We start from the raw sequence: 27,963 nt of genomic DNA, 5'->3' as shown, positions 1-27,963 counted from the left end.
TAGGATAACTTAGAACCCACTTAGTCTAGGATCTTGCTAGCCAGATTCCTTACTTTATAACAGAGATTCTTACAGGCCTTATTTAATAGCAGGCTCAAGCATTGTTAATAAAAACATTTATTTTGCATTTTATACAGAACAACCTGAAGTCTGGATCATGACTTGACAGTTACCCAGGGGTATACAGACAATGTGTCCATCTCAGCGTGGTTCTAGGGATTAGGGATCCACACAAACACAGGCAGGAGTTGCAAGAGAGGAAGGGGGCACGGTAGGAGTGTATTTCAATCCTTTCTTAAAGAAAAGGCAGTAGAGCATTCTGAGTCACTGAAAACCTGTGCAAATGGGGCTTCTAAAAAACAAACACTGTACTGTGAGCTCTTGGGGAAGGGGCTGGATAAGGAACTTGATAAATAAAGGGATATTTCCTGGTAGCAGGGAAAGAGAAGGGAAGCCTATTATTAATGTTCTCAGCCCCAGGACCTGATATTCAAAGGAAACCACAGCCAATCTTAAATTTCCCTGCTCAGAAAGAAGTACCTATATCCCTGGAACTAGACTATGAAGATACCATGGTAGTCATTCCCAAGTCCTTATTCAATGGCCCACAGCATATTAAAATAAAGGGGGAAAAAGTCAGAAGATAGTGGCTTGGGGTCACTTGTGTTCCGTGGAAGTGAAAACTCAGTTCATGTTAAGCACTGATAAAGCCAAATGACTGGGAAGGACCACAGCTCAGACAGTGGCATATACAACCTGCTGAAAGAGGTCTCTAGTGACAACCAAGAAGGGGAGGTCCAGAGCACCTTCAGCTTGAGGTGCAGCAGGTACAGAAAATCTGCAAAGAGGGTCATATTAAAGTAGTGGGGAAAGAACACTCCAGATCTTAATTTTCATGGGATAATTTAAAAAATCAAATACAATGAATGCCATGGCCTTTATGGTCACCTGGTAGCATAAAAAAAGTGCCAAAGATGTTCGACTAACCACAGGTCTTGCTAGGAAGTGTCTGTGTGCATGGGAGAGAGCAATGGGGTTTGATAGAGCTGACAATCCAACATGATTCCTATGGAAACAGAAGAGGCCAGAGTCCTGATTTGCTGGCCTCTGGAGGGCTAGAGAGAGTAGAACCAAAAGCTCTGAAGTGGTTGCAGAGAATCTGCAGCTTCGACCCAGGCAAAGGAGAGCGAGATTCTCACTCTAGAGTTGGTGGGGGGCCCAAACCTAACCCATACCACATGCACTAGTCCTGGTCACCCTACAGTTGATGGGCAACTCACCAGGCAGGAGAAAGGTACTGGCTGGGGAAGAAGGGGTTACTTTTTATCTTTTAAAGTCTTAATTTATATTTTAACCTCAAACTCATTATCAGTGCCTCAGATACAATTTAATCTTAAGTCTTAAAAAGCCCCCTGAAACAAAACAAAATTATACTTTTTTTAAAGCTCCCTCACTTTCTGATAGTTTCCCCCAGTCTTCAGTTTTACCCTGACTTAGAGTCCACAAACTTCATCAGACCATCCGTGCTCATGGACTTGGGCCTCTCTAGTGGGAAGCCTAGGGCTCGGCTCCAGATGAGTTGTGCAAGTACACCCAGTGCCCGTGATACCCCAAACAGGACTGTGTAGTAATTCATCTCTGTCATGCCATAGTACTGTAAGATAAGAGAGAAAAAAGTTTTGTTAAAGGCCCCGGGTTAATGGCATGCACAAGTCCCAGGTGATAGTAACCTAAACCAACTCAGCCTTCAACAGAAATGACACTATGTAAAGTACAGTAACTAGGATTCTGAAAAGAGAACAGCCCTTTCCTCTTGCCTGCACCTGCCCTCCGCCATACGCAACTTTATCAAAAGAATAAGGAAGAAGGCATCAGTCCTTGCTCTGACTAGTCCTTGCTCTGATTTTCTGCATGGCAGAGAACATTAACGTTTGGCACAAATTAAAGGGAATGTAGGGAAGGGAAGACTCACCTGGAGCAGCACTCCACTGTGAGCATCTACATTGGGCCAAGGATTCTTGGCCTTGCCCTGCTCTAACAGGACATTGGGCACAATCTTGTACAGCTGAGCAACCAGCTTAAACATGGAGTCATGAGGCAGGTGTTTCAAAGCAAACTCTCGCTGACAGGTATATCGTGGATCAGTCTTCCTTAGTACCGCATGGCCATAGCCTGGGACAACCTGCAAAGAGCAAGGGTAAAAAGCCAGTTGTACTCTCAAGTAGAAGTTCTTGTCTTTTCTAAATTCTTCAGGATAGACAAACATGGGGGCGGGGGGAAGTCTTCTCTAACTTAGGGGACCTCTTTCATTCTATTCTTTTTTTTTTTTTTTTTTAAGATTTTATTTATTTATTTGACAGAGAGAGAGATCACGAGTAGGCAGAAAGGCAGGCAGATAGGGGGAAGCAGGCTCCCTGCTGAGCAGAGAGCCCGATGTGGGGCTCGATCCCAGGACCCTGAGATCATGACCCGAGCCAAAGGCAGAGGCCTTAACCCACTGAGCCAACCAGGTGCCCCATTCTATTCTTTATTCTTCCAAATTGTACAATTTGGGTCTTGGCTTCTTTCCTAGCTGCTAAGCATCTCTGCTTACCCGTCCTGAGTTCAGTGTGTTCCATATGTAGTCTCGTAACTTCTCATCTGACACATCTTTGCCAACTTCTTTCTGTAGTTGTGTCAACCAAACAAGTACTTCCTGTGGGTAAGGTTTAGGGGATAAGATAGTATCAATACATATGCCAGGAGAGAATGCCAAGATCAGAAGCATGGGAGTAAGAAAAACAGGGAGCAGGAAAAGAAAAGGAGTCTTACCTGATTTGCCAAACCATGCAGGGGCCCTGCTAGCCCGTTCATGGCTGCTGCAAAGGACAGGTAGGGGTCTGAAAGGGCACTGCCCACCAGGTGGCTAGTATGGGCACTTACATTGCCTCCCTCATGGTCACTGTGGGGGAAGTAAGAAAGGAGAAAAGCTCTGGTAAGAGAAGTCCCAATCTCATTACCAGCCTTTGTTCACTAATCCACAGGGCTGGAGAGGTCACTGGTTGATGATGCCTGTGTGCCAAGATCCCACACTCTCACTCCAGCTTTAACAGCAATGGCCAGAAGAGGGAGCTCCTGGAAAGCTGAAAGATCACCTACTGCAGCAACTAGCACCTTTCCCAAGCTTCTTAGAAGCATTACTTTGTTCTTATCGTGGTTATGGTAATTTCCCCACACCTCTGGACTTCCTTTACTAGACTCCTTTTTTGCCTTGTGTGATCCTATGCCATGTTTCCATCTCCTTGTTGCCTGCCACCTGTTCCCAGAAGATGAGAATGTTAAGGAGCTTTTCTTAAAATTTTCTACCAACCCAGGCATCTGGTAGCTGTGGTTGCTGGGTCTAGCTTACCTGTGGATGGTGAGGTACAAGCGCATGAGCTCAGTGAACTGAGCATCGGTATAGCCTAACATGTTGGTGAAATTGTGGGACCAGTCCAGCTTAGAGTCAATGGCCCCAATACTGCTGCCCTCCCGGTAAAGATTCCGGTAGATCTTTGCTGCAACACAAGGTAGCTTTGCGATCAGATCCATACAATCTTCATAAATCAACTGAGGAGAGGAGGAAAATGGAGAAAAAAGAAAAGAATGTATCAACAAAAAAGAATTAGGCAAGGATGCTCTTTGTCCCCCATGGACTGGTTGATGGTGTTATGCTCAGCAATTATATATGGAGGCTAACAACAATAACTATTTAATAATAACTATTTAACCAAATAATTTTATGATCCAGGCTCTGCACTAAGGGATTCACACACAGGATCTCATGTATGTCTTGTGTATATTAAAACATTATTTCTGGGGACACCTGGGTGGCTCAGTCATTAACCACCTATCTTCGGCTCAGGTCATGATCCCAGGGTCCTGGGATCAAGCCCCACATCAGGCTCCCTGCTCCGTTAAGAAGCCTGCTTCTCCCTCTCCCTCTCCCCCTGCTTGTGTTCTCTCTAGCTGTCAAATAAATATATTAAATAAATAAATAAATAAACCACATTATTTCTGGGGTGCCTGGGTGGCTCAATCACTTAAGTGTTTGCCTTAGACTCAGGTCATGATCCATGAGTCCTGCAATTAAGCCCCACATTGGGCTCCCTGCTCAGCGGAGAGCCTGCTTCTCTGTCTCCCTCTGCTGCTCCCCCAGCTTAAGCTACCCCCCAAATAAATAAATCTTAAAATACCCAAATCTTAAAATAGTAATACCCAAATCTTAAAAAAATACCCAAACAAATAAAATCTTTAAAAAAAATTTCCAGGGGCGCCTGGGTGGCTCAGTGGGTTAAGCCGCTGCCTTCGGCTCGGGTCATGATCTCGGAGTCCTGGGATCGAGCCCCGCATCGGGCTCTCTGCTCTCTAGGGGAGCCTGCTTCCTCCTCTCTCTCTGCCTGCTTGTGATCTCTCTGTCAAATAAATAAATAAAATCTTTAAAAAAAAAAAAAAATTTCCAATTTTTACCACATAGTGACCTCTATTTTAAAGGTGAGGGAACTAAAGCTCAGGGCATTCAGTTAAATGCCAAAGTCAGATTTTTAAAAAAGATTTATTTATTTACTGGTGGGGAGGGGCAAAGGGAGAGGGAGAGAGAATCTCAAGCAGACTCTCCACTGAGCACGGAATCCCATGCAGGGGTCGATCTCATGACCCCGAGATCAGGACACCTGAGCCAAAATCAGAGTCGGATACTTGACTAAGCCACTCAGGCTCCCCCAAAGTCAGATTTTGAAGCCTTTTACGTGTAATCATGATCCTTCCCAGTACATGACTCAATGAATGAGCTAAGACACTAGGTTTTATTTATTTTTTTAAAGATTTTATTTATTTATTTGTCAGAGACAGAGGGAGAGAGAGTGAGCGAGCACAGGCAGACAGAGAGGCAGGCAGAGGCAGAGGGAGAAGCAGGCTCCCCGCCGAGCAAGGAGCCCGATGCAGGACTCGATCCCAGGACGCTGGGATCATGACCTGAGCCGAAGGCAGCCGCCTAACCAACTGAGCCACCCAGGCGTCCCTAAGACACTAGGTTTTAACAATTAATTCTATGTTCCACCTTACAAAGAAAATTCACCATATATGCCAAGGGTCAAACAGTGGCATTCAATTGTTAGTTAATAACAAAGGCTTCCATTTTTTAAGCACTTATTATATAATAGCACTGTGGTATGTTATTTGCATTTTTTTTTTTTCTTTTCTCACAATAGTCCTGTAAGGTAATACATCCTTCATTTTATAAATGAAGAAATTGGGGCTTGGCCAGGTCAAGTAACTTGCCCAAAGTTACCCACTCAGCTAATAAGCATCATGTAGCTTAAACAATTAGCTCATGGACATTTTTGTTTCATCACACCCTTACTTTCCCCTCCCAAATTACTTTGAGTAAATTCCAGACATTATATATCTCAACACATAAATATTTAAGCATATTATCTCTAAAAAATAAAGGCTATTGATAAATAAAAATCATAAAACCCTTATCCCACAGTAAAAAAATTAAATCCTCAATATCATTAAGTATCTACTCCGTATTTAAATTTCCTTGATTATAAAGCCCTCCACCTCATTTATTTGATTCAGGACTGAAAACAGCCCACATTGCAATCATCTCATGCTTCTCTGAAGTCTCTCTCTCTCTTTTTTTTAAAAGATTTTATTTATTTATTTGACATGCAGATCACAAGTAGACAGAGAGGCAGGCAGAGAGAGAGAGGAGGAAGCAGGCTCCCCGCTGAGCAGAGAACCTGATGCGGGGCTCAATCCCAGGACCCTGGGATCATGACCTGAGCCGAAGGCAGAGGCTTTAACCCACTGAGCCACCCAGGCGCCCCTCTGAAGTCTCTCTTTTTTTTAAAGATTTTATTTGACAGAGAGATCACAAGCAGGCAGAGAGGCAGGCAGAGAGAGAGGAGGAAGCAGGCTCCCCTAGAGAGCAGAGAGCCCGATGCGGGGCTCGATCCCAGGACTCTGAGATCATGACCTGAGCCGAAGGCAGCGGCTTAACCCACTGAGCCACCCAGGCGCCCCTGAAGTCTCTTTTAATCAATGTTAAGCTCCCTCTTGTGCTCTCCCCCCCCCCTCCTTTTTTTTTTTTAAAGATTTTATTCATTTGACAGAGACACAGCGAGAGGGAACACAAGCAGGGGGAGTGGGAGAGAAGAAGCAAGGTTCCTGCCGAGCAGGGAGCCTGATGCAGGGCCCAAATCCAGGACCCTGGGATCCTGACCTGAGCTGAAGGCAGACCTCCAACGACTGAGCCACCCACGTGCCCCTCTCTCCCTTTTTTAACTTTGCAATTTATTTGTGGAAAATTGGATCACTCATTCTGGAGAACTTCCCAGTTTAGATTTTGCTGGTTATATACCTGTGATATCATTTAACGTGTTCCTCTGTCTACTGTATTTTCTACAAACTGAGAGATCTAAAGGCTTGAGTAGATTCAGGTTCAAGTTTTTTTTAGGAAGACTACCCGAATGAACAGCTGGTGATATATGGAAGTACTGAACCACTATACTGTAAGCTGAAACTAATACTACACTGTATGTTAACTAACTGAAATTTAAACTTAAAAAAAGACTACCTGATAAATAGCGTTGTGTTCATTTATTAAGAGAAACATAGAAAAAGAAAAAAGAGAAACACAGTTGGTAGAGCATAAGACTCTTAATCTTGGGGTTATAAGTTCGAGCCCCACACTGGTTGTAGAGATTACTTAAAAATAAAATCTTTTGGGGTGCCTGAGTGGCTCAATGGGTTAAGCCTCTGCCTTCAGCTCAGGTCATGATCTCAGGGTCCTGGGATCAAGCCCCATGTCGGGCTCTCTGCTCAGCAGGGAGCCTGCTTTCCCCCCCCACCCCTCCTGCCTCTCTGCCTACTTGTGATCTCTCTCTCTGTCAAATAAATAAAAATAAAATCTTTAAAATTAAATAAGTAAAATCTTTTTTTTTTTAAATTTTATTTAGTTACTTGACACAGATAGAGAGAGCACAAGCCAGCTGTGTAGCAGGTAGAGGAAGAGGAAGAAGCAAGCTCCCTGCTGAGCAAGGAGCCTGACATGGGGCTCGATCCCAGGACCCTGGGATCATGACCTGAGCCGAAGGCAGTTGCTTAACCAACTGAGCCACCAGGTGCCCCAAATAAAATCTTTTTAAAAAAGATAGAAACATATAATCTAGCCACCTGTGATATTAATAGCTTACTCAACTCTTATGTCTCAATTTTATCTTCTCAAAGGGATTTTAAGTTCCTTAGGGACAAGACAGGATTTTGGCATTTTCTTTTTTAAAATAACTTTAAAAAGTATCAAATAGTGAATTTTGTCAGTGCCGTTGGATTCAATAAGTTAAAAAGCTACTTGAAGCAAGAAATACTCAGCCTAACAATTGCAAGTTCTCAGGAGATTACTTATATGACAATCATACTATTAACTATACCTTCTTTATATCCCCCAAGGAAGTAGGTTACTTCCAGAAGCCTGCATCAAGTATATGCAGTTCTAAGAGACCTGGATTGATTCGCACAATGCCAAGAACAGAATCCTGGGCTAGACAAATTGTTATCTGTGGTATATATACTAACTTGCAAAACTATTTGGAAGGTATGGATGGCCACATCAAAAAGAAGACACATAAAGGAGATTGTGTGTCAATTTCCACTACTGAGAATGAAGTTTATAAACCAACATGTATCAGACCAGGTATGACAATGTGGGATCCTTACTATGGTCAATGCTGTATAGTCAAGAAAAGATCAACACAAAACAAAACAAAACAAAATGACAGAAAACTCCTGCTATTTATTTTTTAATAAGCTAACACTGAGGTGCTATTAGCTATTTGTACCAACACATTCTTCATCAAGCCTTGGAATTAAAAAGACAATTAAGACATGCCAACATCACAACTATCTGGAATAAAGGTTACAAAGCTGACTATAATCATCAACATGAGCCAGCATCTCCATGGCTACCAAAATCCTGGCCAGGTAGTTAGCTTTCAATCATTTTTTTTTTTTTTAAAGATTTTATTTATTTATTTGACAGACAGAGATCACAAGCAGGCAGAGAGAGAGAGGGAAGCAGGCTCCCTGCCGAGCAGAGAGCCCGATGCGGGGCTCGATCCCAGGACCCCGGGACCACGACCAGAGCCGAAGGCAGAGGCTTTAACCCACTGAGCCACCCAGGCGCCCCATAGCTTTCAATCATTTTTAAGGAGACAAAGAAAAAGAAGAAAGCTAGTATTAATGGTGAAGAGCCCCCAGAGTGAGGGAAACTCAAGTTTGAATCTGGTCTCTATCACTTTTAGCTGCAAGACCTTGGGCTACTCAACTTCTCTAATCCTGAGTTTTCCCATTCAGTAAAATGAGAATAACAAATAACATCTACCTCATACGGTTGTTCTGAGGATTAAATCAGATAATGATTAAAAAGAATTTAAGCATAATATCAGACATGTATTCAAAAGTTTTCAGGTGTTTGGATGATGATTTTATTATAAAAACTTCAAAACCTATGTATACCAGTCATAGGCTTTATAAAGGTGGCATTATCAGGAAAACTTGATATGCCAGCTACTTAGCAAATTTTACTGAATTCAACATCTTTTTTTAAAGATTTTATTTATTTATATGACAGAGAGAGACACAGTGAGAGAGGGAACATAAGCAGGGGGAATGGGAGAGGGAGAAGCAGGTTTCCCACTGAGCAGGGAGCCCGATGCAGGACTTGATCCCAGGACTCTGGGATCATGACCTGAGCCAAAGGCAGACGCTTAACAACTGAGTCACCCAGGCGCCCCTGTATTCAACATCTTAAGCTTATTTCATAATTAAACACCTGGTTGCATCATAGCAATCTCCTGGTCATGAGTGAAGTGAGGTCATTCAGCAAGAGACCTAACTTTTTCAACTCAATAGATTATACTATTAATCTCTGTTATGGAAGAAATGTTACATGCTAAAAATCATCCTCTTAAGGTATACATTAAAAAGAAAAAGAGGGGCGCCTGGGTGGCTCAGTGGGTTAAAGCCTCTGCCTTCGGCATAGGTCATGATCCCAGTGTCCTGGGATTGAGCCCCACATCAGGCTCTCTGCTCTGCAGGGAGCCTGCTTCCTCCTCTCTCTCTCTCTGCCTGCCTCTCTGCCTACTTGTGATCTCTGTCTGTTAAATAAATAAATAAAATCTTTAAAAAAAAAAAAAAAAGAAAAAAAAAACAGTATGAACTGACTGATGGCTCTAGTAAAAACTCAGGTCATACATAAACTCCTTGACATAAATTTTTATTTTTTTAATTTTTATTTATTTATTTGACAGATCACAAGTAGGCAGAGAGGCAGGCAGAGAGGGGGAAACAGGCTCCCTGCTGAGCAGAGAGCCCAATGCGGGGCTTGATCCCAGGACCCTGAGATCATGACCTGAGCCAAAGGCAGAGGCTTAACCTACTGAGCCACTCAGGCGCCCCTCGACATAAATTTTCAAACAGAAATAACCAGCCTAATGATGTCATGCATTTCTACTTAAGTAACCTATGGTTAAATTAACCAAGGCAGAGAACTGAATAGAAATAGTGTGTCTGACCACTGAGAGAGATACAACATGTAATAGCAGAAGAGCATGAAGCTCTACTGAACTAAAGCAGTTACCGATGCTAGTGTTTGTGCAGTGTAAACTCATCAGACACGTACCCTACGGCTGACAAATACATCAGTGCTGCTTATAAATACTCTCCAAAAGATCGGCAAAGTCCTGGAATATAACACATTCACCTCAAGACAACCACACTCACATGACATCTCATGAAGAGATAATGGCAGAACAAGCAATGATATACGTTGAAACAAGATTCATTTTAACAATTAAGTAAAGAACAGTATAAAGTAATGAAGCATGTTTGGATGCCTAGGAAATATCTTACAGACATCTACTGTAAAGCATGAAGAAGCTGTTTTCTCCCCGTCTCATGACAGTCAAGACAACAGCATTGTAAGCAGTTAACAGCCGCATCTGCGTGGTAAATTTTTTTTTTTTTTAAGATTTTATTTATTTATTTGACAGAGATCACAAGTAGGCAGAGAGGCAGGCAGAGAGAGAGAGGAGGAAGCAGGCTCCCTGCAGAGCGGAGAGCCGGATGTGGGGCTCGATCCCAAGACACTGGGATCATGACCTGAGCCGAAGGCAGAGGCTTTAACCCACTGCGCCACCCAGGTGCCCCTGCGTGGTAAATTTCTAAAAGACAAGTTTTACAATAGCAGAACTGCTCATCTCAATTTAACCTTTTCTGTTATGGTGACCCATACAAATAACAAGCTTGAATAGCATTTTAAAAAGAAAATGGAAAGCAATATATTCAGATTCTACAAACTTCTGAGCCTGCTGATGTATGGCTTTAAATACACTTTAAGCGCTTGTGAAAGTGTGTATTTTCCACCATTCCTATACTTTCCTTCTCAATGCCAACCAGATTAATTTCAAACCCACTCTCCCTCTTTCCCCCAATAGCAAACACAATTCTTTATACACAGTTGGCACTGAGTAAATATTGACCAATCAAATGAAGGAGGATTTACCAAAACCCCAAGAGGATTGCATCAGACCAGTGGGCGATGCATGCTCTTCTGTGCCAGGCATCAGGTGAACTCTTTGGGGGCTTTCTCCTGGTCAAATCATCTAATGTACCTGCTTTGCAAAAAGGAACTGATCTGTTCTGTATTATCTGTCTCCAAACAAGAAAAGAAAATGAGATGTCTTGCTGTAAACCTAGCCGGATAACTTGTCCTTTACCCAGTGTTTGTGGGTACCATGTGGGGTACTGGAAAGAGGACGGAAGGAATTATGTACTATGCATTCGGACAAGGCACAATAGTCTTCACATACTCAGACCAGTTTGAACTATTAAAATCACATTTCATTTTCAGAAAATAAAGCTCATTTGTGTCTGGATCCCACTTCCAGGATACTAACCATCCTTCTGCTCCTAAGAGGTATCTTGAATGGGACAGTACAGAACACTGGCTGATTGGCATTAGTCCTCCTAGACTCTAGAACTGCCTTAGTGCCATTCACCTAACGTTCTCAAGGTTCTCCTTATTTGAAGAAGAAGAAGAAGGGACTTTTGGAGGCTAGGGTGAGACTGCTCTGCGAAATCTTCCTCAGGGACCCTCCAGTTAAGTTACATCCTTTCCAGTGTTCCAACAGCCCTGTTTAATACCTCTATTACAGCAAGATTACGGAATTGTAATTTTTTTTACACGTATATCACCCTAACCAAATCAATAAACTTGGTGATAGAAAGCATGTTCTATTTATCTGTGTAATCCTAAGGACTGAAAGAAAGCAAGCCTAAAATAAAAATGTGTTAAATGAGCTTCTGGCATAACTCAGAGAAGTAGTTCTCCTAAAGATTCTACATTCCTTTTTCTTCCTTCACACTCAAGTTCTTTGAATCTCCACCACACATCAATCATTGCCATCAAAATTTCCTACCTCCCAGTACTTGGTTCGGTTGATACCCTCTGCGTATGCTCGGGCAAAGTTACTTTCACTGTTGAGGGCTGTAATAGCTGCACTGAGCTGAGACATGGGGTGTAGATTGGTGGGGAAGTTGTCCAGCATGGTGACCACATGGGAAGGTAGAGCTGCCCTCTTTGCCCACTCTTCTGAGAGCCAAGACACCTGTGGAAAGGGAGACATTGCTCAGAACACTAGGCAAAGGAAAAGAAGAGAAATAAAAAGACAGTGACATCTGAGTAAAGAAAGTCCAAGAGAATTCAACCCAGTCCACTTATACAGCAGAACTCTGCTGTGATTCCTTCCCCTCACTACACATCCCTATAAACCACCACCCAGAGCCAGATCAGGATTAAGTGTCTGAGATTAGAGAAAGGCAAAGGAGGAAGAGAATGAGAAGGGCCAATAGCTTTCTATTTTACCTGTTCCTCTGTTGGGATTTGTCCAGTTACCAGCAACCAAAACAAGCCCTCCGGCAGTGGTTCTTCACCCCCTTTAGCCTTGGGCAGCAGTTTCTGGCATTCAGGGATACTGTAGCCTCGGAAACGGATGCCCTTGAGAAAGAAGAGTAAGAGGTGCAAATCTTAAATTTATCAGCCTAGAAGTCACATAATTGACTACTCTCACTCTTATCAGACCTTTCAACAAGTTAGAATTTCTAAAGCTTAAAAAAAATTGTTTTTAAAAGCTTAAATCTTCACATGACTTAATTCTGTTTGGTACTTTTACTCATTGATATACTGAAAAAGTAGACTTAGTTTTCAGTTATTCCATATGTACCTATTTTCCATCTTCCAAAACATGAAGGCAGATGCTTTGTTTTCCTTACCCTCACCAGTCTAATCCAGGGTGTGCAAACAGTTGGTAAACTCACTGATTATTAGTGTTGACATAAGGGTCTCTCTTACCTCATCAGGATCAAGAACTGATGTTTCATATACTAATCCCTTCATGCCTCTCATGCCACCGTACATCTAAAAGAAAAAGATAAGATGTAACCAGTAGTCAGAATAACTCAGACTAGAGCTTGTTAATGTTTCACGAGATCTGAGAGATGAAATGTATTCTCTGACTTGCAACACTTCATTTTGGAAAGATTTCTGAGAAGTTAACTAAAAACTTTGCAAGGAAGACCACTAACATTGGAAATGAAAAGTTTAAGCTGAAAAATCATTATCTTTATTTAACTATCCAGTCTTATCTCTCATTCCCACCAACCAAAGTCAACAGAATGGGATCTATAGGAGCGCTTGGGTGGCTCAGACTTAAGGTTAAGCAATTGCCTTAGGCTCAAGTCAAGGTCCCAGAGCCCTGGGATTGAGCTCCACTTTAGGAATCTCTGCTCAGCAGGGAGTCTGCTTCTCCCTCTCCCTCTGCCTGCCCCACTCCTCTGCTTGTGCTTTCTGTCCAATAAGTAAGTAAAATCTTAAGAGAAAAAAAACAAAAACAAAAATGCGATCTATAGCGGGAAAAGGAGATAGAGACCACAGGCTAAACACTGCTGTGGAATCATCATCTGAGCTGCTCAGACTCTTCGGACTGGAGAAGAAGCCGTCCTAAAACTGTTCTAATTGGTCTGCTAGAGCTGTGGTATAAATGCATGATCAGCACAGCATTAATTCTAATAGTCCTGGCCCCAAAAGCTGAGGGGTTGGGAAGAAGAATAGAAACTTTATTCATCCCTCCCATAGATAAATTAGGTTAGGCTCAACTATTAAATTTACAGAAAAGTGAACAGTCTAATTTCTAACGAACATCCTAAGTGCCAACATTTCCATATATGGGACAGGATGCTTGGATGCTTCTAATAGTCAGTGAAGAGAATGGTATTTCTGGTTGAGGCATATTACAGAACTCCTTTTTCCAGCCAAAACCCCATAATCTTTACCATGTCCACAGTGATCTGGCCCACTACCGTCTTGCCATGTTGCTGCCTGAAGGTCTTTATTCTGGTCTGCTCCTTAGGTATCAGGTCAGCCAATATATCTTTCAAATTCTAAAAAGAGAAATAGAGAAGTTAAGTGATGATCAAAGTGTTGATTATATTTTTCCTACAAAGTAGGTATGTTAAGACTGCTTTTTAAAATCTGGCTTTCTCAATCTGCCAGAGAAATCCGGTCAACTACTGTGCACAGATGAAGGTAAAAGAATTAGAGAGGGAGGGGAATGGAGAGCTTATTATTTAATGTCTACTTCAATTTGGGAAGATGAAAAGTTCTGGAGATGGACAGTGGTGACAGTTGTACAATAACATGACTGTACTTACTGTCACTAAACTGTACATGTTAAAATGGAAAACTTTCTGTTATGCATATTTTACTACAACTTAAAAAATTAGGCAAAAATATGGGGCGCCTGGGTGGCTCAATGGGTTGAGGCCTCTGCCTTCGGCTCGGGTCAAGGTCCCAGAGTCCTGGGATCAAGCCCCGCATCGGGCTCTCTGCTTGGCAGGGAGCCTGCTTCCTCCTCTCTGCCTGCCTCTGCCTACTTGTGATCTCTCTCTCTGTCAAATAAATAAATAAAATGTTTTAAAAAAAAAATTAGGCAAAAATATTTGATATTTCCATCTCACTAACACTACTGAATTATTTCTTTTCTTTTTTTTTTTTTTAAGATTTTATTTTTTTATTTGACAGACAGAGATCACAAGTAGGCAGAGAGGCAGGTAGAGAGAGAGGAGGAAGCAGGCTCCCCGCTAAGCAGAGAGCCCGATGTGGGGCTCGATCCCAGGACACTGGGATCATGACCTGAGCCGAAGGCAGAGGCTTTAACCCACTAAGCCACCCAGGCGCCCCCTGAATTATTTCTTAAAATAGTAATAATACTAATAGTTTATAACAACAATAACAACGGACACCTCTTAGAGTTATTTAGGATAATGATGAGAGGCTAGGTGGTAACCAACCGCTGCTCCCCACCCCACAATCCCAGGATCAGATTGCCTCAGTGATTCTCCTTTCCAAACCTTACCGTAGGGGAAGCGCTGGCATGCCGAGCAGCAAGAACAAGACAAGATGCATTCTGCAGAGAAAACACAAAACCTTATGCAACAGTTACTTTTCCCTCCTATAATATTAAAAAGGAGTTACAGTGACTCATCTCTTTTCATCTTAGCCTCCAAGGACAGTCTGACATAAAAAAGAGCTGTGAAAGGCCCTAAACAGCTTTGAAGGAGTTCCCAGTCTGGAGCAATAGCAGACCTAACTCTGTGTCGTGCATCCATAGCTTTAATAGCATTCCCTGAGGAGAGGCTCCTTCCCATCATCTGGGTTTCTGCCTGGGCTTTGTTAGGCACAGAAAATGTCAGAGGGGCAATTGTTGGTGAGTACAGAGGCCATCCCACTCTAGCTGTCAATTGTTCTGGGTAGGCCTCAGAAAAGCAAATGAGGGGACGCCTGGGTGGCTCAGTTGGTTAAGCAGCTGCCTTCGGCTCAGGTCATGATCCCGGCGTCCTGGGATCGAGTCCCACATCGGGCTCCCTGCTCATCGGGGAGCCTGCTTCTCCCTCTGCCTCTGCCTGCCATTCTGTCTGCCTGTGCTTGCTCTCTCTCCCTCTCTCTCTCTGACAAATAAATAAATAAAATCTTTAAAAAAAAAAAAGAAAAAAAAAGAAAAGCAAATGAGGAAACTGATCAACTACCTCACTCTGCTGGTAAGACCTCTCCTGCATCTAGTCTTTTGGCAGCACTTCAACCCCTCCAGTCTAGGGCAGCCCAAAGGCAGAGGCCGCCTTTCACAGGTTTCTGGAAAATGCACAGAGAAAACAGAATACCTACAATGTAACAATGGACAGACCACTCAAAAACAGCATTGGGAAACTAGAAAACTGGAAAATTACCTTTCAAGTGCTGAGAGAAAATAATTAAGCTAAAGTTGCATATCCAGGTAAGGAAAAAGTCTCAAAAGAGGGCGAAAAAAAGACATTTCAGAAAAACAAAAGCTGAGTTTATCACTGACACAACTGTACTAAAGGAATTTTTAAAGATATACTTCAGAACCGTAAAGACAGGTCTGAGATTCAAGGCTATTCTTCACTACAAAGATGAATAGTGTAGCTAACCTATGTTTTCTGTTTAGAGAGAGGTTTTTTCCCCCCAAAAGAAAAGTTACTTTCTATGAGAAGACTGCTGAGTTGCAACAGAAAGTTCAACACTGCCTTTGAAAAAGACAACCAATTATACTACTAACCAGCTATAAAGTTTGACAAGATTAACTTCTCTGCACAACATTATTTTGAAGATAAAATGAGACAGTCAAACTAAGCCTCAGTTTTCTCATCTATAAAACTGGTGTTAAATACCCACCACATATCTCACAGGTTGTCTTGTGATAATTAAATTACAATATTGTGAAAGCACTTTGCAAACTAAAAAGATTACATACACAGACAAACTAATCCAGTAGCAAGATCAAACCTTTCTTCTTTTTGCCAAAAGGCCAGATACACCTTTTCTTGTAGTAACTACTGCACTGTTGTTTGATTGTGCTGAAAATCATTTGAAGCCATAGTACTGTGTAAGTTCTAAAACACCACATGCCTAAGGTGAGAGTTCAGTAAGGCTGGAGATTTTTTAGAATTTAGTATTCCACCTTCTGTTGGGGCATCAGGGAGAGCTAAAAAGGGAAGAGATCCTTCAGAAAAGCTGTGGGTTTTTTTGTTTGTTTGCTTTGTTTTTTTAGAGAAGGGGGAGGGGAAAAGGGTGAGGGAGAGAGAATCTTAAGCAGAGTCTACGCCACGTACAGAGCCAACTGGGGCTTGATCCCACCACCCTGCGATCATGACCTGAGCCAAATCAAGAGTGTGGAGACTACTTGAGATTCTGTCTCTCCCTCTGCCCCCCTCCCATTTTCCAAATGCACACACACACACAGCCTCCCTCTAAAATAAATAAAATCTTCAAAAACTAACAAGATTAAAAAAATTAAAAAAAAAAAAAAAACCAATAACGAATTCAAAGCTAAATTCAGAGTACAAGGTAAGTTACTATGCCCCTAAAGTAAAGGGGGCTGCCTCAGCTTTGTTAACCAGGACTGTCTTTAACTCCTTTCATTAACTTCCTAAAGAGTCTCTTCTGGTTCACTGAGGACCATCTGGGCAAAAGTAGGTGGCACAAACAGGCCTTTAGTCTCTTCACCCTACATGGGGCAAATGGGAATTTGACCTAGCATCTAAGAAATAATTTTACCTTTTCTTACTAGTCACCAAAAAGTGAACAAGAGAAAACATGAGAGTAAGTTCTATTCCACGCTCTGTGGTCCCACAGCTCCCCTGTTATAGAAGGGCCACCTCCCAGAGACTACATCAGCCCTGCAGCAGACCTTTCAACTGTGGGTGGTTGGTTGGTGTGGCGGTTTGGTTTTAAAAAGGCTACAGGGGCACATATCATCTTAGAGAAAAGATGTTAAAATCTCCTCATAAATAATTTTTCCATTTTTAAATCATCTTTAAGTTTCTATAATGGCAGGGGTACCCTCCTGGCTCAGTTGGTAGAGCATCTGATTCTTTTTTTAAAAGATTTTATTTATTTATTTGACAGACAGAGATTACAAGTAGGCAGAGAGGCAGGTAGAGAGAGAGGAGGAAGCAGGCTCCCTGTAGAGCAGAGAGCCTGATGTGGGGCTCGATCCCAGGACTCTGAGATCATGATCTGAGCCGAAGGCGGAGGCTTTAACGCACTGAGCCACCCAGGCGCCCCGAGCATCTGACTCTTGATCTGGGGATTGTGAGTTCTGCCCCATGTTGGGTGTAGAGATTACTTAAAAGTAAAATCTTTGGGGTACCTGGGTGGCTCAGATGGTAAAACATCTGCCTTTGGCTCAGTTCATGATCCCAGAGTCCTGGGATCGAGCCCCACATTGGACTCCCTGCTCAGTGGGAAGCCTGCTTTCCCTCTCCCACTCCCCCTGCTTATGTTCCTGCTCTCGCTGTCTCTCTCTCTGTCACATAAATAAATAAAATCTTTAAAAAGAAAATAAAATATTTAGGGACGCCTGGCGTGGCTCAATTGGTTAGGCATCTGCCTTCAGCTTGGGTCGTGATCCCAGGGTCCTGGGATTGAGTCCTGCGTCGGGCTCCCTGCTCCTTGGAGAGCCTGCTTCTCCCTCTCCCTCTGCTGCTCCCCCTGCTTATGCTCTCTCTGTCGAATAAATAAATAAAATCTTGAAAAAATTTAAAAAAAAAAAATCTTAAAAAAAAAGTTTCTACAATAGCTGGCTAGCTGTATTTTAAGGTTAAATCTTGGGGGGGGGGTAACCTATCCAAGGTCAACAAAGAGTGACTGTCCACATCTTAATTAAGATGAAAATGGAGGGGCGCCTGGGTGGCTCACTCAGTTAAGCATCTGACTTCAGCTCAGGTCATGATCTCAGGGTTCTGGGATCGAGCCCCACACTGGGCTCTGCACTCAGCAGGAAATCTGCTTGTCCTTCTCCCTCTGACCCTGCCTGTCCCCTGCTCATGCTCTCTCAAATAAATAAAATTTTAGAAAAAAAAAAAAGAGGAAAATGGAATTCCCTCAGGCTGAAGTCCTTTCTTCCACGAATACAAACGTAAAACAGAACAAAAATAGTTTCTTTCCTCCTTGTGAGAGAACTGCTAGAATTAATGAGCTGCCCTCTTCTTTTACTTCAAGATAAAACAAACAAAAAACAGCAAAAAAAAGAGGAAATCAGAAAGAAAAGGAAGGCAGATCACCTAACAAGGCTGTGAGATGAGACACCATTCAAAGGAATCACATGGGTCATGACTGCTGCTTTGTTATATTCATTTCTCAGATCTATATATGAATGCTACTTTCGGAGAATGCATAGGAAGAGAAACTGAGAACTAAACTATTATCCCACTTCCAACATCAGTGAAGTCTTCATTACCTTTATTTATATGGAGTGTCTTTGCCATTTCAAGTGAGGAGCTTCAGGAGTAACTTAGAGGGCTGATCTCAACTGTTCCTGATCTCCATCTGCAACACTTCTTAGCCAGAACTCCAATTTGCAAAGCAACACTAGTTTATGGATAGCGTGGCTACGTAACTATAGAATAAAGCTAGTATATTCTATTTCTAAAGCCCTTTTTTGCCACTTATCACCTGTGTGATTCCAGCCAAGTCATTTAATGTTTCTATGCCTCGATTTCCTTATCTGTAAAATGGGAACAATAATAGTACCTATTTCAAAGGACTGCTGTGAGGATTAATTAAGTCAACACTTAAAAAGCACTTAAAATGACATCTGGCCTAAAGCAAATATTCTGCATTTGTTATAAAATAATTATAAAATTAGGGGCTCCTGGGTGGCTCAGTGGGTTAAAGCCTCTGCCTTCGGCTCAGGTCATGATCCCAGCGTCCTGGGATCGAGCCCCGCACTGGGCTCTCTGCTCCGCGGGGAACCTGCTCCCTCTCTCTCTCTGCCTGCCTCTCTGCCTACTTGTGATCTCTGTCTATCAAATAAATAAATAAAATCTTTAAAAAAATAATTATAAAATTAAATATATAAATTATGGCAATTTTCTCACACCCTTCAGCATCAGGATTAGTCATATTTTTAGCTAACCCTGCAGCTGGAAAGAAAACTAAAGAAATTAAAAGGATTTTAAAGGCAGCAATTCATTGATTTAACCACTCAAAAGGGTGGAATAGGGACGCCTGGGTGGCTCAGTTGGTTGGACGACTGCCTTCGGCTCAGGTCATGATCCCGGGGTCCTGGGATCGAGTCCCACATCGGGCTCCCAGCTCCATGGGGAGTCTGCTTCTCCCTCTGACCTTCTCCTCGCTCATGCTCTCTCTCACTGTCTCTGTCTCAAATAAATAAATAAAATCTTTAAAAAGAAAAAAAGGGAGGCGCCTGTGTGGCTCAGTGGGTTAAAGCCTCTGCCTTCGGCTCAGGTCATGATCTCAGAGTCCTGGGATCGAGCCCCACATCGGGCTCTCTGCTCAGCAGGGAGCCTGCTTCCTCCTCTCTCTCTGCCTGCGTCTCTGCCTACTTATAATCTCTATCTGTCAAATAAATAAATAAAATCTTAAAAAAAAATAAATAAATAAAAAGAAAAAAAAGGTGGAATAGGAAAAATTCAAGTTAGAACAATTTTATCTAATTATGTAGAAGACAGAGCACATAACTTGGAATTTGGAAAGGAAACCTGAGTTTTAGCTACAGCTCCATTACGAAATAACAGACATCCAAAGCAAAACAACTAACTACAGTTGACTCTTGAATAATACAGGAATTAGGGATACAGACCTTTCCCCCCACCCCCATGCAGTCAAAAATCTGGATATAACTCTTGACTCTCCCAAAATGTAGCTACTAATAGCCTACTGTTGAGAAGCTTTATTGATAATATAAAGTCTATTCATACCTATCTTGTATGTTACATATATTATATACTGTATTCTTACAAAAAAGCTAGAGAAAATGTTACTAAGAAAATCATAAGGAAAAAAACATATTTGCAGTACTGTACTGTAAAAAAGCCTCCTGTAAGTGGACCAGCACAGTTCAAACTATGTTGCTCAACGGTAAACTGTATTGTTTTCCTTTTCTTCTCCATACTTAGAATAACACTCAAGCTACTTAGCTCAAAGTCTGACAAGTCTAATAAGGACATATGTAAAGTCTAATAAGGACATATGTAAAGGTACTCAAAAACCTTGCTATTCAAAATATGACTGCCTAGGGGAGCCTGGGTGGCTCAGTGGGTTAAAGCCTTTGCCTTCGGCCCAGGTCCTGATCCCAGAGTCCTGGGATCGAGCCCCACATCGGGCTCTCTGCTCACCGGGGAGCCTGCTTTCTCCTCTCTCTCTCTCTCTCTCTCTGCCTGCCTCTCTGCCTACTTGTGGTCTCTGTCAAAAAAAAAAAAAAAAAGTCTTTAAAATATGACGGCCCAGCCGGTAGCATTAGCATTACCTGGAGCTTGTCAGAAATGCAGAATCTTGGGCCTCACCTCAGACCTACTGCATCCAAAACTGCAGTTTAATAAGCTCAGTAGGTGATCTATATGAACAATAAAGTTTGAGATACATATATGGTCTAAAGTGTTAAGCAATAGAACAGAAGGATAAAATGTAGACCCTAGGATGTACAATAACTAAGGATCAGGTCTTAAGTCCAGGTTCTGCCACTACCTTGCTGTGTTACCTTGGCTATATGACCTAACTTCTAGGTCTCAGGTTTCACACCTCTAAATTGATAATAATAAAGTCAATTCTGGGGTAGACAAGTAGACTGTACAAAACAATCTGCATGAAAGCATCTAGAACAGTGCCTTATACATAAGTAAATTCCAATAAATATGTGTCTCTGGGGTGCCTGGGTGGCTTAGGTGGTTGGGTGGCTGCCTTTGGCTCAGGTTATGATCCTGGGGTCCTGGGATTGAGCCCCGCGTCGGGCTCCCTGCTCAGTGGGGAGCCTGCTTCTCTCTCTCCCTCTGCCTGCCTCTGCCTGCTTGTGCTATCTCTCTGTCAAATACATGGATAAAATCTTTAAAAAATAAAAAATGGAATGAAATGAAATAAAATAAATATGTGTGTGAGAAAAGTGTTGGCCTATTACCTATGTCAAATGTCACTACCCTCTCCTGTAGTTGGATTCCAGGAAAGAGGCGGTCAGACCTGAGCAAGGGGTAAATGGTAATTCCCTCTACCTGCAGAACAGGAAATAAAGCCCTGATATCCTTTTTAAGGGCCTTAAAGTCCTCCCGATCAAGAGGGGAGGAGTCTCAAGGAAAGAAAACAAATTTAACTACCCAGCAGAACAGACTACGAGAAAGGAGATGCTGGAGGACTGTTCTACCCAAGGCTACACACCTCAGTTCTCTATCTCCTAGCTGCCAAAGAAACCTGCTGAATAGCTTTGTATAGGGCGTTCAGACTATACTCACTGATGGGACAGCAGATACAAACTTCTGAGTCATCCCTGAACTTTCACCTACCAGCTCCTCCCCCTAACTCCGAGGTGTGGCAACTAGGCTTTTGCCTTCTAGTAGCATGCCACGTGTAGAGTCACCCTACTGGAACGGCAGCTGTCAGGTGAATCAGGGAGTCACCTCATTCAATAGGTCAGCTCCTTCATGAGGAGAGATGGAGACAGCTGCTTCCAAAGACAAGGGCCTGGCTCACGTGCCTGACAGCCAGGATTCTCTGCAGGGTGGGGGTTGGGGGTATTATAACCACTAAGAGGCTTTTTCAAACCTCAAATGCTGCCACCCCTTTCAAGAACTCTCCTAGTGAGTTTGTATTTATTGATGGAAATGCACTGTAGTTCTCCAATGTGCTAGAAGAGAAAAATATAACTAAAAGAACCACTATCATAAAGGGCCAAGAGAAGAAAGGACTAATATTATATGGAGGAAATTCTGCCATGCCAAAGACTTGCCTTGCCTATAAAACTTAGGGTATTTCTGGAACAGGGTGTTAGCTGAATCACCAAAAATCATCTGAAACTACTCCTTCTGCCCTAAAATTCTAGGAACAAAGGAATCCTATTTGAATAAGCACTTTAAAAAGTGGTTCTTTCCCTCTCACACTATTACCATCATTGATCCATACCTAGGACCTTTACTCCAAAGGGGAAGAGCCAAATTTTCTTTGGTCCTCCACGCCAGGCACATTTAGAACGTGTCCTGCAACATATTTAAGAGCTCCAACATTAGAAGCCTGAGAAAGATGCTCCTGATTTTAATAGAGCCCTTGTCCTTCATAAAAAAAAAAAGATCAGAACTTGCCAAGCCAGAAATGGCTTAGTTGATGAAGCAAACATAATGTACTAATAACTGGCAGGAAAAATCTTGTGCTGCAAAGGCTTCCAATGCAGAAGGAACAACTTGCATTAAGGGAAAAAGAACACACATAGGACAAAGGCTCCTCTCTCCCCAAAACCAGGTCAGAGAACTAAAGCCTTTTAACATCTATGTTTCACTATGGTGATACTGGAAGGCGGCCTGCACTACTTGGTCAGCCCACTTAATAGCCCGAGCACAGTAATCTTCAGATTTCATACTTTGACCCGCTTTATACTCACAGTTGTTTCCTTAATGATTCTACATAAATATCATTTTCTAACAGACTCTCCCCTAAAGATTTACTCCAAGGAAGACCACCAAAGACCTCAGAAAAGAAGAGTCCTAATTTTCCTTTTTTTTTTTTTAAAGATTTTATTTATTTATTTGACAGACAGAGATCACAAGTAGGCAGAGAGGCAGGCAGAGAGAGAGAAAGGAGGAAGCAGGCTCCCTGCTCAGCGGAGAGCCTGCTTCTCCTTCTCCCTCTGCCTGATGCTCTGCTTACTTGTGCTATCTCTCTGTCGAATAAATAAATAAAATCTTAAAAAAAAAAAAAAAAAAAGAAATCCTCACCATTCTTTAACAAATATTTTCTGAACATCTACTTATTCTATACATATTACATATATACTACTGAATAAAGTCTACAGGATCTGCTGTCCTACTAGTTTTTGGGGAACTAGAAACTGCTCTCACTTCTACCAGGAGTACTTAACAAGTTTTAGTGCCTAGCACTTTGGTTCTGAAATTTACAAGAAACTTCCCTTTCCTTCTTTCTTTCTAAGATTTTATTTATCAGAGAAAGAAAGAGAGAGCACACACAAGCAGGGGGAGTGGCAGGCAGAGAGAGAAGCAGGCTCTTTGCTGAGCAAGAAGCCCGATGCAGGTCTTGATCCCAGGACTCTGGGATCGTGCAACTGAGTTGGACATGAACTGACCGAGCCATCTAGGCATCCCAAGAAACTTTTCTAAAGGCATCTGAAAAAAAGGCCTAGGAAAACAAACCTAGAAAAAATATCCTAATGAACTATTGCTAAAAATAGTCACTTCTGAAGTCCATTTTAAAAATAATCACAAAAAAAGCCCAAATACTCAAAAATTTCATATATACATTCTCCAAGTTGCAAATAAAAAGTCCTGCATGTGGCTTTACTGGCCCAACAGAAGGGGACCACCAGGCATTATCAGTCAACAGAAGTCCTTGGAAAACAAAAACAAAAACAAAAACAAAACACAAGTTTCCAGATCCCATCTCACTTTTGCTGAACAAGAATGTGAAGACAGGATTCATGAACGTGCAATGCGAAAAGGTAACCCACGTGATGATGCCCACTGTGAACTTACAGAACTTTCATTTTTTAATTATTTATTATTTTTCTTCTTTTAATATATTTTTTAGATTTATTTATTTACTTATTTATACGAAAGAGGGACAGAGACAGTGAGAGAGAGAGAGCACAAGTGGGATGAAGGGCAGAGGGAGAAGTACACTCCCCGCTGAGCATGGAGCCCAACATAGGGCTCAAACCTGGGATCCCAGGATCATGACCTGAGCCCAAGGGAGATGCTCAACCAACTGAGCCACCCAGGTGCCCCTATTTATTATTTTTTATTTCTTTTTTTTTTAGTGGGGGTGGGGCAGAAGGAGAGAGAAAGAATCTCAAGCAGGCTCCATGTCCAGCACTGAGCCCAACTTGGGGCTTGATCTCATAACCCTGAGATCATGACCTGAGTCAAAATCAAGAATCAGGTGATTAAACAACTTAGCCACCCAGGCACCCCAAGAACTTTCAAAATGATAATGTGTTAAAAGAAATACAGGGATCTAGGGGTGTCTGGGTGGCCCCGGAGGATGGGTATCTGCTTTCAGCTCAGGTCATGATCCTGGAGTCCCTAGACCAGGCCCCACCTCAGGCTCCTTGCTCAGCGAGAAGTCTGCTTCTCCCTCTGCCCCTCGCCCTGCTCTCTCATGCTCACTCGCTCTCAAATTAATAAATAAAATCTTAAAAAAAAAAAAAAAAAAAAAAAAAGGGAAAAAAAAAAAAAAAGGACCTAAAAAATTTTGGCATTTTAGGAGCAGCGGCTCAGTCATGGGTGTGAAACTCTTTGATTTGGGGGTAATAATTTAAACCCCCACAAAAAATTGCTTAAAAAAAAAAACTGAAGGGGAAAAAAAAAAAAAAAGAATTTGGGCAATTGAGGGAAAAACTGAAAGCCAGTTAAATACTCAGAAACCCATTGTTAGCTTTGCTTCACTGTTTCAAACTTCAAGACCTACTCAACTCTATCCCATAAAGCACTGAAACAGGGCAAAAAGAATTACGGTGTAGCTTTAGAGAGATCCACCACATCTGGCTTCCTGCCTTCTGCCCACTTGGATTCTAAGAAACAGAAATGCCAGCCTTCCCCTCTAATGATCTACTTCAGCACTGCTCACCTCACTGCTTCCTCACACCCATGTATTCATCTGTTACCAATCTAAAGGCCACTAGGAAGGACAAATGCAATCATCCCACCATTAACACATGAGGAGGCTTTACTTTCCATTTTTTATCTTTAGCCCACCTAGTAAGCATCAAGGAACTGACATCACTTCGGGTAGGCTGATAATCAAAGTTAAGGCATACAGATTTGGGCACTTGTCTTTAAAAGTTCTAGGCTGTAAAGGGTGCCTGGCTGGCTTAGTTGGAAGAGCATATGACTCTTTTGATCTTCGGGTCATGGGTTCAAGCCCTATGTTGGGTGTAGAGATTACTTAAATAAACTTTAAAAAATGTTTAAAAAATAAAAATAAAAAGTTCTGGGCTGTAAGCCTAACTAACATTTCACAGAAAAAACTGACTTAGTTTTGTTGAACCCAATTTCAGACTAGGATTTTTTAAGATTTTATTTATTTATTTGACAGAGATCACAAGTAGGCAGAGAGGCAGGCGGACAGAGAGGGGGAAGCAGGTTCCCCACTTAACAGAGAGCCCAATGTGGGGCTCGATCCCAGGACCTGAGATCATGACCCGAGCTGAAGGCAGTGGCTTAACCCACTGAGCCACCCAGGCGCCCCTCAGACTAGGATTTATATAGATGCTCAGTGGTGTAGGTCTACTGTAAAGGAATTATGGGTATTCATGTAAGTGTCTTGAAAAGGTCTAGAAATAACATAAAAATACTTTTGTCTTGATTTTCTCAAAGTCATTGAACATCCTAGCTTGGAAGAGCAATTCTCAATGGTACAGGAAGTAACTAGAATTTGTTAAGTCACACTGGTGTTAAGAGTCCAGAAGTGAACTGGTAGCCATACTCTAACTCCCAACCCAAATCCAAACCCAGATCACATGTGAAAAAGTAATACATCACAAAGCTAAGGCACCCACAGCTGATCCTAAGGTCACTGCTAAGTATAAGTTCACTTGGGTAAACAAGAAGTCAAATAATCTGGAAGCTCTGAATTCGTCTCTTTCCAACTCAGGTGTTCACTGAATTACCTGAAAGTAAGTAAGGTGGAACAACACAACAATGACTGGCATTTGTGTCACCTAGCAAGGTTAAAAAAAAAGTCTTCTGAGAAAAGTGAAACTATATCTGACCTTGAGAATCAAAGTGGTAGGCGTCAGTTCTTCCAGATCAGAAAACCATTTGTTTTTGCCTTTTAAAGCCTACCTTAACAGCAAAAGTAAAACTGAGTACCACTTAAGCTGCAGGCTCATCTGGAAAACACAGGCAGGTACCAACAATGCTGACAAACTGAACAGGCTTCCTGGTATCCTGGTCATTCTACTTAGATCTCAGGAAATTTCCACTCCCGCATTTTTTGGGCTTTGCTCGTTTTAAGGGTCAAAGCCTTCAAATCGCTTCCAAGTTACTGGGATCCTCAGGTTCATTTCTAACAGTGAAGTAAACAAAATAATAATGATTCTACAATTATGTAGTCACGCCAAAAGCTTTCTGGACTTCCCCAGAGGCTTAAAAGATATAGTAAATTCAAAAGGTAAATTCTAAAAGCTTTTTCAAATTCACTGAAGAGTTAGATTATCTATTTGGTCTGGGTTAGGAGCTTTAGAATGAGCTAATTATAGTGTCATGTCCCCTATTCTGCCAAAACACTATCTAGAACTTGCTTCATTTCCCAAGAGGCTTCCTTACCCTGTTCCCTGGCAGCAGAAGAAGCAACAGTCAAGACAAGTGTCTCCCAAATGATCAGCCTCCACCTTGCTGCTGGGTACCTGGAAGAACCCCAGTGTAAATTCTACAGGCTTCACCTTATCTGCCAACCATGCAATATAACACAGAGCAAAACCATTCTAAGATTTTCCTTTCCTTCAGGTGCTGGCAGCTTTAATCTGCAGAAGAGAAAGCATAAACTCTTTGCAGAAGTCAAGGTCACTTGTGGGACTGTCCCTGCCTGGATGAGAGGACTGGGACTCCCCCCTTAACAGAGCAGTTTCTCTATTTAAAGAGCTAAGTTACCCAGAGACAAAAGTCCTGGCAATCTGAAATTTAAAGCACCATTACCTGCAACAAGATTCCTATGATCCAAAGGAAACAAAATTCAAATAAATTAGGGCCTCAAAGAATGAAAGGACTCTCTCCTGGGTAGACTTAAAAGCAATAGCTAAACCTGAGTGAGCAAGTAGTAGGGTTGGTCATGTGACTTTAGCAGTACTATATCCTGCCCAGTATCTTCACTTAATTGGCCTGCAGTTTGAAGGAACAATCTTTCTGGTTCTTTCTCCAATCATATGTGATAACCACGCAGAAGGTTTTACAGAAGGGCTCCACCCTACCCAAGCTCCTCCTATGTGAAGAGTAAGTGCAAGAGTCCCAAGGACAAAGAGGACCTGAGTCCCACTCCACTAGCAGGAACTACTAAAGCTTGGTCACTGAAAGCTTCAAAAATTGGGTTGGTGAAATGGAAAAAGGCAGTTTAGAAACCGACAAGGCCCTCTCTACAAGGCGGAAGCCGAAATTAGTCACTGCTCCATCTCTGGCCCTGGGACAGTGAGCACATCTGTTCACTCCTGCCACTTCTAACCCTGCACCCCCTCCTCCAAGCAGGCCTCTTCCCTAACTCCAATGGAACAGAACACCTATGTTCTCCACTGGCAGCTCCTTTTTTTTACATGGCTCTTCCACCCTAGATATGCGGGTGTCTGTAGGGTCCGAGCTCTCCACCCGCCCAAGACCGCACGCCGGGGGCGGGCAGCGCCCTCTTCACCCCCAGGCGCAGAAGGCCAGCGTAGCACATGGTCCTGAGAGCCCCACAGAGAGCTGGCGACCAGCCAAGCGCAGGGCCCCTTTAAGGCTCGCGGGGGTGCGTCTGGGTAGGGGAGGGAGACCCCGCGCTGGAGGGCCTGCAGTCGCCTCAGCCCCACCCTGGGGCCGCGCGCTCCTTCCCGTAGTTGCTCACCTTGGCTCCAAAGAGCCGGGCGGCCGCAGTGAGTAAAGCCATGACGGGCGAACTCGGGGATCTGGCGGGGAGGGAAGGAGGGGAAAGAGCTGCGGCAGGAACGGGAGCTGCCGCCGCTGCACCAAAGGCCGCACGGACGGGTGGACAAGGTTGAAAGGAGGTGGCTGAGGGAAAGGGTAGACAAACCGGCGGCGGCGCCCAGCCCGGGGTCCTCAGTGAGGACCCGCCCACTGCCAGAACTCGCTCCCGCCCCTCTCAGGGGA

General features: G+C 42.7%; 1 protein-coding gene across 2 annotated transcripts; it reads right to left on the bottom strand.

Annotated features, from left to right (window-relative positions):
* Positions 1–99: 99 nt before the first annotated feature.
* On the bottom strand, positions 100–27,918 carry LOC111160144 (citrate synthase). 2 transcript variants are annotated; one of them, XM_022523003.1, is made up of 11 exons: positions 27,701–27,918; positions 14,496–14,546; positions 13,414–13,521; positions 12,434–12,499; positions 11,948–12,079; positions 11,502–11,690; positions 3,389–3,588; positions 2,812–2,941; positions 2,594–2,695; positions 1,973–2,182; positions 100–1,654 (listed from the first exon to the last, which is right to left on the bottom strand). In XM_022523003.1, exons 1-11 carry the CDS (start codon positions 27,740–27,742, stop codon positions 1,484–1,486), a joined length of 1,401 nt encoding a protein of 466 aa, XP_022378711.1. In that variant the 5' UTR covers positions 27,743–27,918; the 3' UTR covers positions 100–1,483. The 2 variants fall into 2 exon arrangements, with proteins under 2 accessions (XP_022378711.1, XP_022378712.1); XM_022523004.1 differs by lacking the exon at positions 27,701–27,918 and adding an exon at positions 15,166–15,210.
* Positions 27,919–27,963: the final 45 nt, after the last annotated feature.

The sequence above is a fragment of the Enhydra lutris genome, unplaced genomic scaffold, assembly GCF_002288905.1.
Source record: "Enhydra lutris kenyoni isolate GAN:26980312 unplaced genomic scaffold, ASM228890v2 scaffoldscaffold74, whole genome shotgun sequence".
NCBI classification, from domain to species: Eukaryota; Metazoa; Chordata; class Mammalia; order Carnivora; family Mustelidae; genus Enhydra; species Enhydra lutris.
The sequence above is the reverse complement of the archived record's forward strand: the minus strand, read 5'-3'. Positions and strand labels throughout refer to the sequence as shown.

Bases quoted from the DNA above. Each gene is read 5' to 3' on its own strand.
- LOC111160144 (XM_022523003.1), bottom strand. From the start codon at position 27,742: ATGGCTTTACTCACTGCGGCCGCCCGGCTCTTTGGAGCCAAG. The intron at 12,500-13,413 runs GTAAAGATTATG...TTTTTCTTTTAG, and splicing joins GCCAGATCACTGTGGACATG to ATGTACGGTGGCATGAGAGG. The intron at 2,183-2,593 runs GTAAGCAGAGAT...TGCTCTTTGCAG, and splicing joins ACACACTGAACTCAGGACGG to GTTGTCCCAGGCTATGGCCA.